The 12,824-nt window shown below is 43.1% G+C and overlaps 1 protein-coding gene across 2 annotated transcripts; it reads left to right on the top strand.

Annotated features, from left to right (window-relative positions):
* Positions 1-423: 423 nt before the first annotated feature.
* On the top strand, positions 424-12,824 carry bbs2 (Bardet-Biedl syndrome 2). Of its 2 annotated transcripts, XM_076267414.1 has the most exons (18): positions 426-724; positions 1,598-1,727; positions 1,908-2,135; positions 2,425-2,550; positions 2,798-2,860; positions 3,017-3,094; positions 3,223-3,327; positions 4,397-4,483; positions 4,924-5,059; positions 5,272-5,411; positions 7,519-7,657; positions 7,739-7,910; positions 8,174-8,303; positions 8,491-8,610; positions 8,965-9,102; positions 10,624-10,736; positions 11,161-11,309; positions 12,196-12,824. In XM_076267414.1, the coding sequence occupies exons 2-18, from the start codon at positions 1,611-1,613 to the stop codon at positions 12,300-12,302; spliced, it is 2,148 nt and encodes a 715-aa protein (XP_076123529.1). In that variant the 5' UTR covers positions 426-724; positions 1,598-1,610; the 3' UTR covers positions 12,303-12,824. The 2 variants fall into 2 exon arrangements, with proteins under 2 accessions (XP_076123521.1, XP_076123529.1); XM_076267406.1 differs by having other exon boundaries at positions 424-724; positions 7,519-7,910.

Below are 12,824 nucleotides of genomic sequence, written 5' to 3' on the forward strand. Positions count from 1 at the left end.
GCGCTCGGTAGCCTATGTGCTGTGGGCAGAACAAACAAATCACAAGTGAATCACTTTGCACTCGTTCTCTAGCTCGTGGCCGGAGTAATTTTCCGTAATTTCTTCACCGCCAATATTAGGAAGGACATCACGTGCAGTTCAAGGGGAGACCACGATTATAAAAACATTGATCAAATGTTTTCTGTGTTGTGGGCTATAAAAGTGGTGTTGTTGTATAAAACGGTTCGACTAATCCTATAAGATAGCCTAATTGGTAATATCACCACACTTTTTTATATAAATGTTCATGAATAAATCAGAGTCTCAAAGTTCGTAAGATTTTAACAGCCTGTAAAATGAAAATTACGTCATATAGTCAGCTGAGGCTTGACAATGAGGGTACGTTCACGAAGTCTGGTGGTAGTTTGGCTGTGCTGTCAGCCAACTGCGTTTATGGGTGAGGAAACGTATCCCTACTCATTTTCAAGACAAATTTGTCGAGTTTCTCTGCAAAAACAAATATGAACGTAGAATGCACCATTTGAAAAGGCACTGACTTTGAACTACGTATGAACTGGCTTATCCAATTTGTGTAGCTTTCTAGTCCGCTCACCTGGGTTATTGAACACGCCCTGAGAAAACCTCCTCTGATTGCTTGAACCATATACAGTCTATGGCTTGAACGCATCCTTGCCTGCATCTGCACAGTCTCTGCAACTTATTTCTGACATAGGTTGGACGCTTGGTAAGATTTTTTAAACATAACTGATTGCCAAACTGTACATGCAAATGAGGTCAACACTAGACGTTTTGATGTAACGTGCGCTAACTATTTGCCAGTTGATTAGCCAGCTCTTCCTAGCTAAGCTAGCTCAGCTAACGTTTAGTTTTAGAGAATTTAGCATGTAGACTACCTATTGCTAATATTAACAGTCGAAGTTGTTCATTATCTACTGCAGTTATACATGTAAATCCTCCTGATATGTTAAACATAATAAAACATTACAATTGTAATGTTGGGTGAAGCTGGAAAGCAAAAAACAGGGATTACAGTAGAAGCTTTGACAAGCGGCCTTGCGTTGCTTAGTAACGCACCCCCTACCGAGTGCAAAGCACAAATAAGCGCATTATAACATTAGGGGAACTCGCTAGATCAACCTGTAGCAGACTAACTAAACTTGAAGCCTTTATTTTCCATACATAGACTTAATATTCTGTCCAGCCGGTATATGTACACCATATACGAACTCATTCTAAATGTCCAACTGAGAACGTATTGCAGGTTGGGGACCTCGCAAACACATGAACACATGTTACATGTAAGCTTGGAGTGATATCTAGCAGAAATCGAGCAAGATTGAAGCCATAAAGAACACACCAGAGCCCGTTTAGACATTCTCTGAACACACACACATATAGCCTGCCTAGCATTTGGCTTGGCAAATAGCCTACGTAAAATACTGCCCATTGACAAATCATTCTTATGAGATTAATCGGGTTGTCATCTGATTCAGCCATACATCTCTAGTCTGTAACATGCCAATGTGACTGTTGAAAGTAGATAATCTACAATCTCTCAGTGTTTTACGTGTCTCTATTTTGTTTTTTGTGCTTCTAGGGTGGGTGCCATCATGTTGGTCCCAATCTTTACCCTCAAACTGAACCACAAAATCAACCCACGCATGGTGACGATGGGCAAGTTTGATGGCATCCATCCATGTCTGACAGCAGCCACACAAGCTGGGAAGGTATAGCTGTGTTAAAATATATGGGGAAAAAGATCAGTTAGCTCTGTTCAAAACTAGACTGAAATGATGGTGTCTTTGACATGGTTATCTTTTACCAAAATGTGAAACCCCTAGTTATATAATTACAGTGACACAGCACCATTTCCCCTCTCTGTTGCTACTATTCTACTCTCCATCCAGGTGTTCATCCACAACCCCCACACACGGGGCCAAAGGCAGGCAGCCCATCGTCTGAGCCAGAGCGCCCAGGACTCAGACATCTCGCTCCTCAACATCAACCAGGCAGTCAGCTGCCTCACAGCGGGCTCCCTGGGACCCAACACCACTGGACACACCCTGCTGGTGGGCTCCCAGACCAACCTGCTGGCCTATGACGTGCACGACAATGCTGATATCTTCTACAGAGAGGTGAGAGAGGGTGATTAAAATCCTGCTTGTTTTCTGCTGATTCAGAAATGCAGTCTGTTGTATTTCCAAAACAAATTTCTTGAGTGATATCTTTTGAGCTGCTGTAGGCTTTTAAAATGTTTGTGGAAGAGCCCCGTTCTAGGCCAAGATTTATTCATTTCAGTCTTTGGCTGTCCATTTTTCTGTATAATGTGTAATGTATCTAATACTTATGTAGGCTAATTTATATTAAAAAGGTATTGTGTATTATTTGTAAACAGGATAACTTGTGTATTATGTCTTTTTGCAGGTAACAGATGGGGCAAATGCGATTGTTTTGGGGAAGCTGGGGGACATCTCCTACCCCCTGGCCATCATTGGGGGTAACTGTGCCCTGCAAGGGTTTGACTATGAAGGGAACGACCAGTTCTGGACGGTACAGTGCACCTCTGCTCTACTGTTTAAAGTCCTTTGTTTTACAGAACAATTACACAAATTAATATCAATATTTTAAGTGAGATCAATGATATTGCTTTTGAACACATTCTTGTAATATTATGTGTGTGATAGTAGCATTATTGCATAAAACAAATGAAAGTCTCTCAAGACAGTTCCAGAAACATCTTGTGAAACCCTCCATACTGTCATAAAACTCTGAAATAATGGTTACTTCATGGGTGCAGGTCACTGGAGATAACGTCCGGTCACTAGTGCTGTTTGACTTCACTGGCGATGGGAAGAACGAGGTGTGTTTTCAGGATCATTAACATTTGGACTTAAGTGCTGTATTTATATAGTTGAGCAGTTGTGACAACTGATCTATTTTGAAATATCTTTCTCTCATCCATCTTGTATGGTGCATGGCAATTCTACACATTTTTTTATTGCTGTTTTCTTTTCAGCTTGTTGTTGGGTCTGAAGACTTTGACATCAGAGTCTTCAAAGAGGATGAGTTGGTGTCTGAGATGGCGGAAAACGAGGTACTGTGTTTTGCTAAAATGATGTGTCACACAGAGGGACATTCACTTCTCTGTGGTTGGCTGCTGTGTGCAGTTCTCATAGAAAGAGGGAACAATGAGTGCCTCTTGTCTCTGCTCTGTCTCTGCAGACGGTCACGTCCCTCTGTCACATGCACGGCAGCAGGTTTGGTTATGCTCTGGCCAATGGCACCGTGGGAGTTTACGACCGCACTGCCCGCTACTGGAGAATCAAGGTACTGCAGCGCTGTGAAGAACTCTGTTCTTTGTGTCAGCATTCTGGTGTAGCTTGCACAATTGTGTTGGGAATTACAGAGTACCTCATGATGACAACTGTAGTATCACAGGGCAGCGACTCTGTGATACTTGATACATTGCAGGAAAGTCATATTATAGGACATTACAATATCTATGAGACTTAAGAAAAAGAAAAGAAAAGAAAAAAAAAACAGGAATTATGTATTTATTCTAAGTGCAGCCCTTGCATGGAGTCCTTGCACTGTCTGTCATTTTCTCCCTGTACGTTTCTTATTCACAGTTCACTTCCTCATACATTTGATAAGCACTGTTATTAGAAATCATGAAGACGTGACTCTGGTCAGTAAAATAGATGGAGGCTATCTAAGGTGATATGATGCATCACATGCACCTTGGGATACGATATAATGATATCAATATTATCCCACCCCTATTGCACAACCCAAAAAAACATTGGAATTAATAACAAATCAGAAGTGCGATTCCTTGAACAGAGACGAAGGTTCGCAGCGAACATGTTTTCTGAACAGATGCATTAAATTTGAATTGCATTTTGAATGATTTGGTGAAAACCTTTCATCTCAATGGTAACTCTCCGTTCAACTTCCAACATGTTTGCAACTACTACTAACTGTTTAAAAGTGGCCCTTAAATTTTAGGGGAACATCTCTAGGAAAATTGCAAGTATACTCTGTAAAATAGTTACTCTGTAAAATAGTTACTCTGTTTTGTTAATGATGAATGTCACAACCATTAAAGTACATTACAGTATTGTAGAAGCAGTATTGAGGTTGGATTATATGTGTATAATGTGTATATACTGATGCTTTTAAAAATTCTGTCAGAGGGTGCATAAGAGGACGAGATGAAATATTGAGACAATTTGAAGTCTTGTGAAACAGACAGTGGAAAATTTGCATTTGGCAGTTAAAATTGAATTTAGTCACATCCTGTGAATGCACAATACATTTCATAGAAATGATTTTGCAAAAATTCTGTGGTTGATTTTCGAACATGTCAAGTAAGCATTTCCTCTTTCATCTGCAGTCCAAAAACCACGCCATGAGCATCCATGCTTTCGACCTCAATGCTGACGGAGTCGTGGAACTCATCACTGGGTGGTCCAATGGGAAGGTAAGGTCAAGAGAAGTCAGCCTATGTGTGAGGGTCAATGATGTATGCACCCTTTATATTCTTCAGACGTGACTTTAAAAAGAAGAGACTGTGAGAAAGGCACTCACAGGCCAAAGGCCAACAGTAATTCCTTTTCTTTTATAGTTAAAGTTGAAGTTGACTGATATTTAGCAGACGCCTTTATCCAAGGCGACACAGTCTCACAACGTTGGGCTCGGGTATCGAACCTCGGGTTGACCGATTGTCAGACAGTGACGTTTCCGCTGTTCTACACGGCTGCCAATAATGCTGTATCTCACAATGTAAACAAAACTAATGTCTAAAGCAGCAAAAGCACAACTCATTTTATGCTTTTTGAAACATTCATACAATTTTTACATAGACAGAATTAACATATGTTGGACAGTGTACACACTAATTAGGCCTCGTGTTCCATGTAGATTGACGCGCGTAGTGACCGGACAGGAGAGGTGATATTCAAGGATAACTTCTCGTCCTCTGTTGCGGGAGTGGTGGAGGGAGACTACCGTATGGACGGACAGATCCAGCTCATCTGCACCTCTGTAGAGGGGGAGGGTAAACACACAAAACATTATCAGTAGCCTTTGTGTACGGAAGGTGCTTCAGAAATAGTTTTATCTTGCCTGCTTGTACTGGTTTATGAAGTTATATCTTTAGAATAGTATAAATTAGGGCTATATTAGAAATTATCTAATGACTGATAGTATGATAATGAAATGTTTGAATTATATGTGTGTGTGTGTGTGTGTGTGTGTGTTTTACTCTAGTGCGTGGCTACCTGCCTGCCAGTAAGGAGATGAAGGGGAACCTGATGGACTCCAGTGTGGAGCAGGACTTGATCCGTGAGCTGAGCCAACGCAAACAGAACCTCTTACTAGAGCTACGCAACTACGAGGAGAATGCCAAGGTACACACACACACACACACACACACACACACACACACACACACACACACACACACACACACACACACACTTTAGTAATTTAATTTCTCTAGATCAAATGACAAGTGTGTTTAAGCATAATAGGTTGATATGTAGCAGCCTGTAGAGATTTGACTTAATCCAGTTGTCCCGCAGTGACGTGCAATGATCTGCTGTTGTCTTGATAATATAATGTCAATATTTTTGTAATACACACTTTATTTTGTTAAATGGTATCAACAAGAGCCGTGTACATGGTAAAGGTTTCCTTGTGTTTTGAGTTTAGTATTCCCCTGTAGCTGTAGTGTACACAGACATGTTTATAAGCATGTGGTTTTGTGATGAAGCTCAGCCTGGATGCATATGGCTTCTTCTGAAGAGTGTGCTCAGTTCAACCACAGACCGGTTGTGTGAGACTGTGGGACACTAACACCACACATCAACAGCAGTGCTTTCCAATAATAAGGCTTTGGGTTTTGGTGACCTCATATTTTACTACTGTGGCTACTAAGACCGTGTTTCCAATACTCAGACGTTGCTGGCACACAGGCACCATTCAGATGTGTGAGAGTGAGAGCGCCCTACATTTTATTGATGGGCCACGAGCACAGTTGGGCACAGACAGCAGACTGTCTCACGCATGAACTAGCGTGATCATGTGGCATGGCGAAGCACTATGCTGACACACCCAGAGTTCTGCTTAGTATCCTGGGTTTAGAATTTTAGGCCTTAAAAGTCTTCATTGAAATTTTACACATTAGGTTTTAATATTGCATTTAATTTGCATTTAGGTTGGTCAAAATGTCATAATAGTATTGATCCCTGTAGTGTGTAACTGATTCAGACAGAATCATATGATATGGCTTGTGTGTGTGTGTGTGTGTGTGTTTTTAACTTAGGTGTAGGGTTGCGTGAATTGTGTGTAATCTTTTGATAAAACAAGTCCTCGGTAAAGGAAAACATTTTTTGCAAAGCTTTGCCATTTTAGCTTATTGCCCATCAAAAAAGTCCCAAGGTGTTAGAGACTGAAAATGCTGTCCAAAGCCACTCATGTGAATGTGCCAATGAGGAAAAAAACAAAAGGTTACTATAATGAGCAGAATTGTCCAGTGCTGTCCAAGGATATAGGGTTAAAACATGGGAGGAGTCTTAGACCAGGAAAGCACACCTCTGGGCACATGCACGTGCGCGTGCACTATACACGCGTACACATACTGTAGAAATCCCATGGGTCCGATGAACACTAATATTTTAACAACCTCAGACACGCACAGAGCGGCCAACAAAAACACTCCCAAGATCCACGCAGGCACTGACTTGTCTCCTATTGGAGACTGAAGCGTGTGGTTGTTCTCTCTCTAGTTTGGGCAAAATGGGCCAAGCTCAGTTCTGCCCCCTTATCCTTGGCCATTTCATGCAATTAAACTTGCCTCCTCATATTTTTAATAGAGCAGCCTGAAGCCTCATACAGACATACAGCAATTTGCTCATCGACCATTGTTTGTTGCCACAAAAGTTTAAATTATTTTAAATTTGGCGCACACCATTTTGTGTCACCTTTTGGTTATTTTGCCTCTTAACGCTATAAGTGGCTGAATTTTATTAAAGGTGCTCTAAGCGATGTTGGGTAACGTCACTTTTGTGACAAGAGAGCACTGCCTCCCTCCCCCTCCCTCCCGTGCAATTGAAACTCTCCTAAACGCGCATCTCGTCGGTGATTGGCTGGAGTTTGTATGTTTTATGGTCCAGGCTGGACCAAGTTGTTTTTGTTTCCGTTTTTGGAGCCTGGGCTGTCCACAGAGACCGCATTTTTTTACAGTGTATTCAGGGCACAGGCAGCTAGTGGATGGTGAGGTGATGTTTGCTGTATGTGACAACAAATATTTTAGCTTAGAAACCATGTAACATCGCTTAGAGCACCTTTAACATTGTGTTGTCATAGCTGCTAGCCTATTCCTGTCACAATGTGGCTAGCCGTTTAGGTCTCCAAAGCCTGTCCTGCTATCATCATCTTGCCTCCATAAGCCTATTCCATTTGTATGTCAGTTGTTTAGTCCTCTCTGTTATTCTGCTGCTTGCTGTGTTCCAGGCCACTCTAGGAGCGTCTGAAGGAGACTCTGGGATGGGCGTCATCCCGGCCAACACCCAGCTCCAGACCGCCCTCGCTGTCCGTGCCGCTACGGAGAGCCAGAGGGCCCACATAGAGCTGAGCATCTCCACCCCAAACGGTACTGGCTGGCAATACCGGCCTGGGGAAAAGAGTCCCGCTGCACACAGTGCAAGTGAAGCACGTCTCGTTTTTTTCCCAGAAACCATCATCCGGGCCGTGCTGATCTTCGCCGAGGGCATCTTTGAAGGCGAGAGTCACGTGGTGCACCCGAGTGCCCAGAATCTCTCCGGCTGCGTGTGTGTCCCCATCATCCCCCCCAAAGACATCCCCGTCGACCTGCACGTCAAAGCCTTTGTGGGAGGGAAAAACAGGTACACATCTCCCTACAAAAATTCACCACTGCTTTCATTATCCAAGTTCGAACACATCAACACTTCACATCCATGTGGTGGGTATACGTAACAAAATGGAATGGAGCATCCAGTTTTTTTTAACCAAAATAAGAGATTGATCTTTCATCATCACTGTCAGTTAAATATCAGAGCACCTTCATGAAAAAAGAATAGGGGTTATGTATTCTGATACTTTGTAGCAAGTTTATTTTTAAATGTTCTACCGATAATGTTTTCCGCAGCACACAGTTTCATGTGTTTGAGATCACTCGGCAGCTGCCTCGCTTCTCCATGTATGACCTGAGCGTGGACCCAGACGCCCCTCAGCCAACGGGGCGCGTGACCTTCAGCATTAATGATCGACCCCAGAGGGTGAGCACATGAGGAATACATATACACAAACACACACTCCCGCACTTGAGGAACACACACGCACACGAGTACAAATCTAGACTGTTTTACCAGGCCCATATTTTTTTTGTTGTTGTGTCCTAAAATATTATCTCGCTGTACAACTCTGTGGAAGTGACTGTTGGTTTGTGTGTGTGTGATTGGTCAGGTGGTCATGTGGTTGAACCAGAACTTCCTGCTGCCAGAAGGCATCGAAAGTCCGGATGTGACCTTCACATGTCTACGTGGCGGAGGGCTGCTCAGCATCAGCATGCAGTCAAGTGGAGAGGTGTGTGTTTGTGTTTGTGTTTGTGTTTGTGTTTGTGTTTGTGTTTGTGTGTGTGTGTGTGTGTGTCTCTCTCTCTCTGTGTCTGTGTATGTCTGTGTGCGTGTGTGTTTGTGTCTCTCTGTGTCTGTGTGTGTGTTTATGTGTGTCCAGTGATGCATACACCTATAGTTAGGTTGTGACTGTGTGTTGTATGGTCACTTTTTGAACTGTATTGATACATGTTAAACAGTGTAGATACGTGTCATTTTCGCTAAATGTATCAAAAAAATCAAAAATCCACTGCAGTGCAGAGTTGCCTTCATCTAACTGGATGAGATGAACGCTCAGTTGTGACTCATCAATCTATCCCATCAGATCACACTTAATACAGACGACATTGATCTGGCGGGGGATCTGGTCCAATCACTGACCTCCTTTTTAGCCATTGAAGACCTGCAGGCAGAGGCAGACTTTCCTAGCTACTTCCAGGAGCTCAGAACTACCCTGACTGAGGTGAGTTGTGTGTGTGTGTGTGTGTGTATGTGTGTTAGGGCTGTCACTTTACGTTCGAAAATCGATTGCACAATGGATTGGACTAAACAACACAAGTTTCGAAAACTAAAATAGGGAATCGATTTTAACCAAATATTTACACTATTAATTTTAAACGAAATAAACAAATAAAAAAGATAGGTGTAACAAAATTCACAAACAAGAATATAAGAATATAAAAGAATTCCGAAGTGCAGTAAGCATTGCGAAAGCTAAAAAGAAAATTCCCACCAATTTTACGCACCGGGAACAGCTGTTTCAATCAGCTGCTGTGCTGCTCGTGTTTTGCCAAAAAATGGAGGACAACGCGATCAACCTGTGCGACATGTAGAGAGACGAGTGATGGGCCCTAATAACTTGAGGAGTTCGATGTGGAAGTACTTCGGATTTTTGGTATATCAAACTATGGAGAAGAACAAAGCGGTAGGCTACGCAAACTGTGCAATCGAGTTCTACGTAGGCTAAATTTGTTTGACATTTCTAATCGTAAACACAGACACAGCTACGTTGAAGCCTGCAGTCATGTCACTGATGTAATGGCAGTCCACTCGGCTTACTGGTTTTCGAGAATGTTGCACTTCTGTTTGTCATTGTGCACGAAACTTCACGCCAATAAATCATCAGAAATATTGCTGGCTTGCATCTACAAGCGCCCTCTTTACGTTTGACCTAATGCCTGTTAGTTGTTTGTGGATTGGCCTATATTTGCCGTTGAAAATGGAAATGTCTTTGGACATAAAAAATCGATTTTACAATCGATTCAATGAACACTTATGTCTCAAAAATTGAACAGGATTTTTTCACAAAAGTGACAGCCCTAATGTGTGTGTGTGCGCGTGTGCGTGTGTGTGTCCACAGTTAAGTTACTTCTTTGAGAATACACTCTGAATCTAAATAGGCTGACTGAGTTCATGTCTGACAGCAGTAACACCATGTGCTCAATGTTTAACTTGTTTAATGTTTTACTCTTGAGTAGTGTGACCACTACGGTGCCAGTGTGCAGAGTTTTTCTAAGCAATAGAGAGTGAGTAATTGATTGCAGTGCTAAGCCATGCACATAGGCTTTGGGGAAACCCCTGGGGCATGTTTAGTGTTGAAGGCTTGGCTAAAGGCCCAAACAGCTGCAGTTCCTCGAGACAACCACACTTCCGTCCTCTAGATACAGCATCTGCAGTTCCCACTTTACTCTCTTTGGACTTAGCGTGGCAGATGTCAAGCAACAATGCCACTGTGTTACCCTAGCTTGCCTCCCACCCTCATGCACCTGAGGCATCCGCTGCCATGGGACCAGCTTCCTATAGAGAGGAAATACACTGGCAAACTGAAATGTGCGGCCTCACATCTGATGGTTGCTGTAGTAAGGAATCGTAGTGAGTTCCCTGAAAACTCACGGTAGCCAGATGTTTAGCCAGATTTTTGGCTTCCTGAATGTCCGTATATGTGCATTAATGGTTGCTTGTCCTTATGTGTTGTTTTCCGCAGGTGGACGAGTTCCACTCTGTTCACCAGAAGCTGACGGCCGCCATGGCGGACCATTCCAATCACATCCGCAACATGCTGGTGCAGGCGGAGGACGCCAGGCTCATGGGAGACATGTGAGTGCACTGCCCCCTCTGCCTCGGAGGAGCCACTGCTTCAGCAGGACCCTGGAATCAGATTCTCTCTTAAAAAAAACAAAAAAAAAACAAATGCAACCAAGGCACTGTTTTAAGTACATTTTAAATGCTTTTAGTATCAGCAGTGAGACTTTGACACATCAGAGTTTAAAACGTTCAAAATAATATGCCATTCTGAGCGAAGGAATTATAAATCTACTGTGAGGAGCACGCACACTCATCTACACACCACACCTTGGTTCATTTTCCTTTATTTATTTTTTATCTTTTATCTTTTATATTTATCCTTGACCTAAGCTGACATTTTTGCAGAGCCAGGTAAAGTTCTCTCGACGATGACTATTTCTTATCTCACTTGCTCTCCACTCTCTGTATCTCGGTCTTCTCCTGTGCTCTTGTACAGGAGGACCATGAAGAAGCGATTCATCGAACTCTATGACCTGAACAGGGACCTGGTCAATGAGTACAAGATCCGCTCCAACAACCACAACGCGCTGCTCGCCTGCCTCAAGTCCGTCAACCAGGCCATACAGCGGGCCGGCCGACTCAGAGGTGTGTGAGGGTTGGGACATGGGCTCAGGGGTGTGTGAGGGTTAGGACATGGGCTTAGAGGTGTGTGAGGGTGTGTGAGGGTTGGGGCATGGGCTCAGAGGTGTGTGAGGGTTGGGAGATGGGCTCAGAGGTGTGTGAGGGTGTGTGAGAGTTAGGACATGGGCTCAGAGGTGTGTTAGGGTTGGGGCATGGGCTCAGAGGTGTGTGAGGGTTGGGACATGGGCTCAGAGGTGTGTGAGGGTTGGGACATGGGCTCAGAGGTGTGTGAAGGTGTGTGAGGGTTGGGGCATGGGCTTAGAGGTGTGTGAGGGTGTGTGAGGGTTGGGGCATGGGCTCAGAGGTGTGTGAGGGTTGGGGCATGGGCTCAGATATGTGTGAGGGTTGGGACATGGCTCAGAGAATGCGTTCTTGAACCGGGTTCAGTTCAGACTTTTTTAAAACCTTGGTGCTATCTAGTGAACCAGCCTGCATTTCCACCAGATTTGAATGGAACCAAGGCTGTGTCATCAACAGAGGGTGTTGAATGAGTTCATGATGTTCATAAACAGGAGATGATATGACAGTAGTCCTTGAAAAAGAATTTATTGCATGTATTTCTTCTTTTTTAAAACCAATAGCTCTGTTTATATTGTTGGTCCAGGCTAAGCCCTGTTTAAGCCAAGCCTAGTAGGCCACTGTATGGTTTAAACGCTCATTGGGCCAGGAGCTTAAGTGCCAGGTTTACCCCACCATGCAAACAGAGCTACAGATCAAGCGTATGCTTCATCATGTGTCAAACCTATAACTAATATTCTTAAATGCACCACTGGGTACACTTGTTGCTTGTGGTTGAAATCAGCAATGTTGTCTCAGTGTTTTGAGTGTAATCTGGCTTTGTCTTTCTCAGTGGGGAAACCGAAGAACCAGGTCATCTCTGCATGTCGAGACGCCATAAAGAACAATAACGTCAACGCCCTCTTCAAAATCATGAAAGCAGGAACTGCCTCTAGCTGAGCCCCCTTCGCCCCCTCGACTGACCTCCACTCTACACACTACACTACACTCTGATACACTACAAATCATTGGTACATCTCTCTCACTCCGTCCATCCCTCCTTCTCTTCTCTTTCTTTCTATTTCCCCTCTATCTTTCTCTCTCTCACTTCTAATCATTGTCGGGCAAAAAATGTTTCTGGCCACCTAGGAGAAAAACGAAAGAGGAAGGTTGCTTAAACGTTTCTCACCTTAAGCCTTGAGGAAGGATGGTTCGGAGATGATAAATAGTGCACTACTTATTACTTGTTGAGGGAACATGTTGAAATGGGAAAGACAGGAGTATTTTTTATAGGATAAAATATATGAATAATGGTGTGGTGAAGTTGTAAATGTTATTTTAGCCAAAGGAATGTATACTTTTTCATTGTTTACAAGAGAATTGTGTGGTGCATCATTTATACCTGTACTTTTGCAGTTTGTAAATAGAGTCATTGTTACGCTGTTTGCGTATGCAAACTTTGAATAAAAAGATATTGTGTGG

The sequence above is a fragment of the Alosa pseudoharengus genome, unplaced genomic scaffold (genome assembly GCF_046254945.1).
Source record: "Alosa pseudoharengus isolate Yale_2024_CS ecotype anadromous, Long Island Sound unplaced genomic scaffold, YU_APseudo_1.1 YU_APseudo_1.1_scf_10, whole genome shotgun sequence".
NCBI lineage: Eukaryota > Metazoa > Chordata > Actinopteri > Clupeiformes > Clupeidae > Alosa > Alosa pseudoharengus.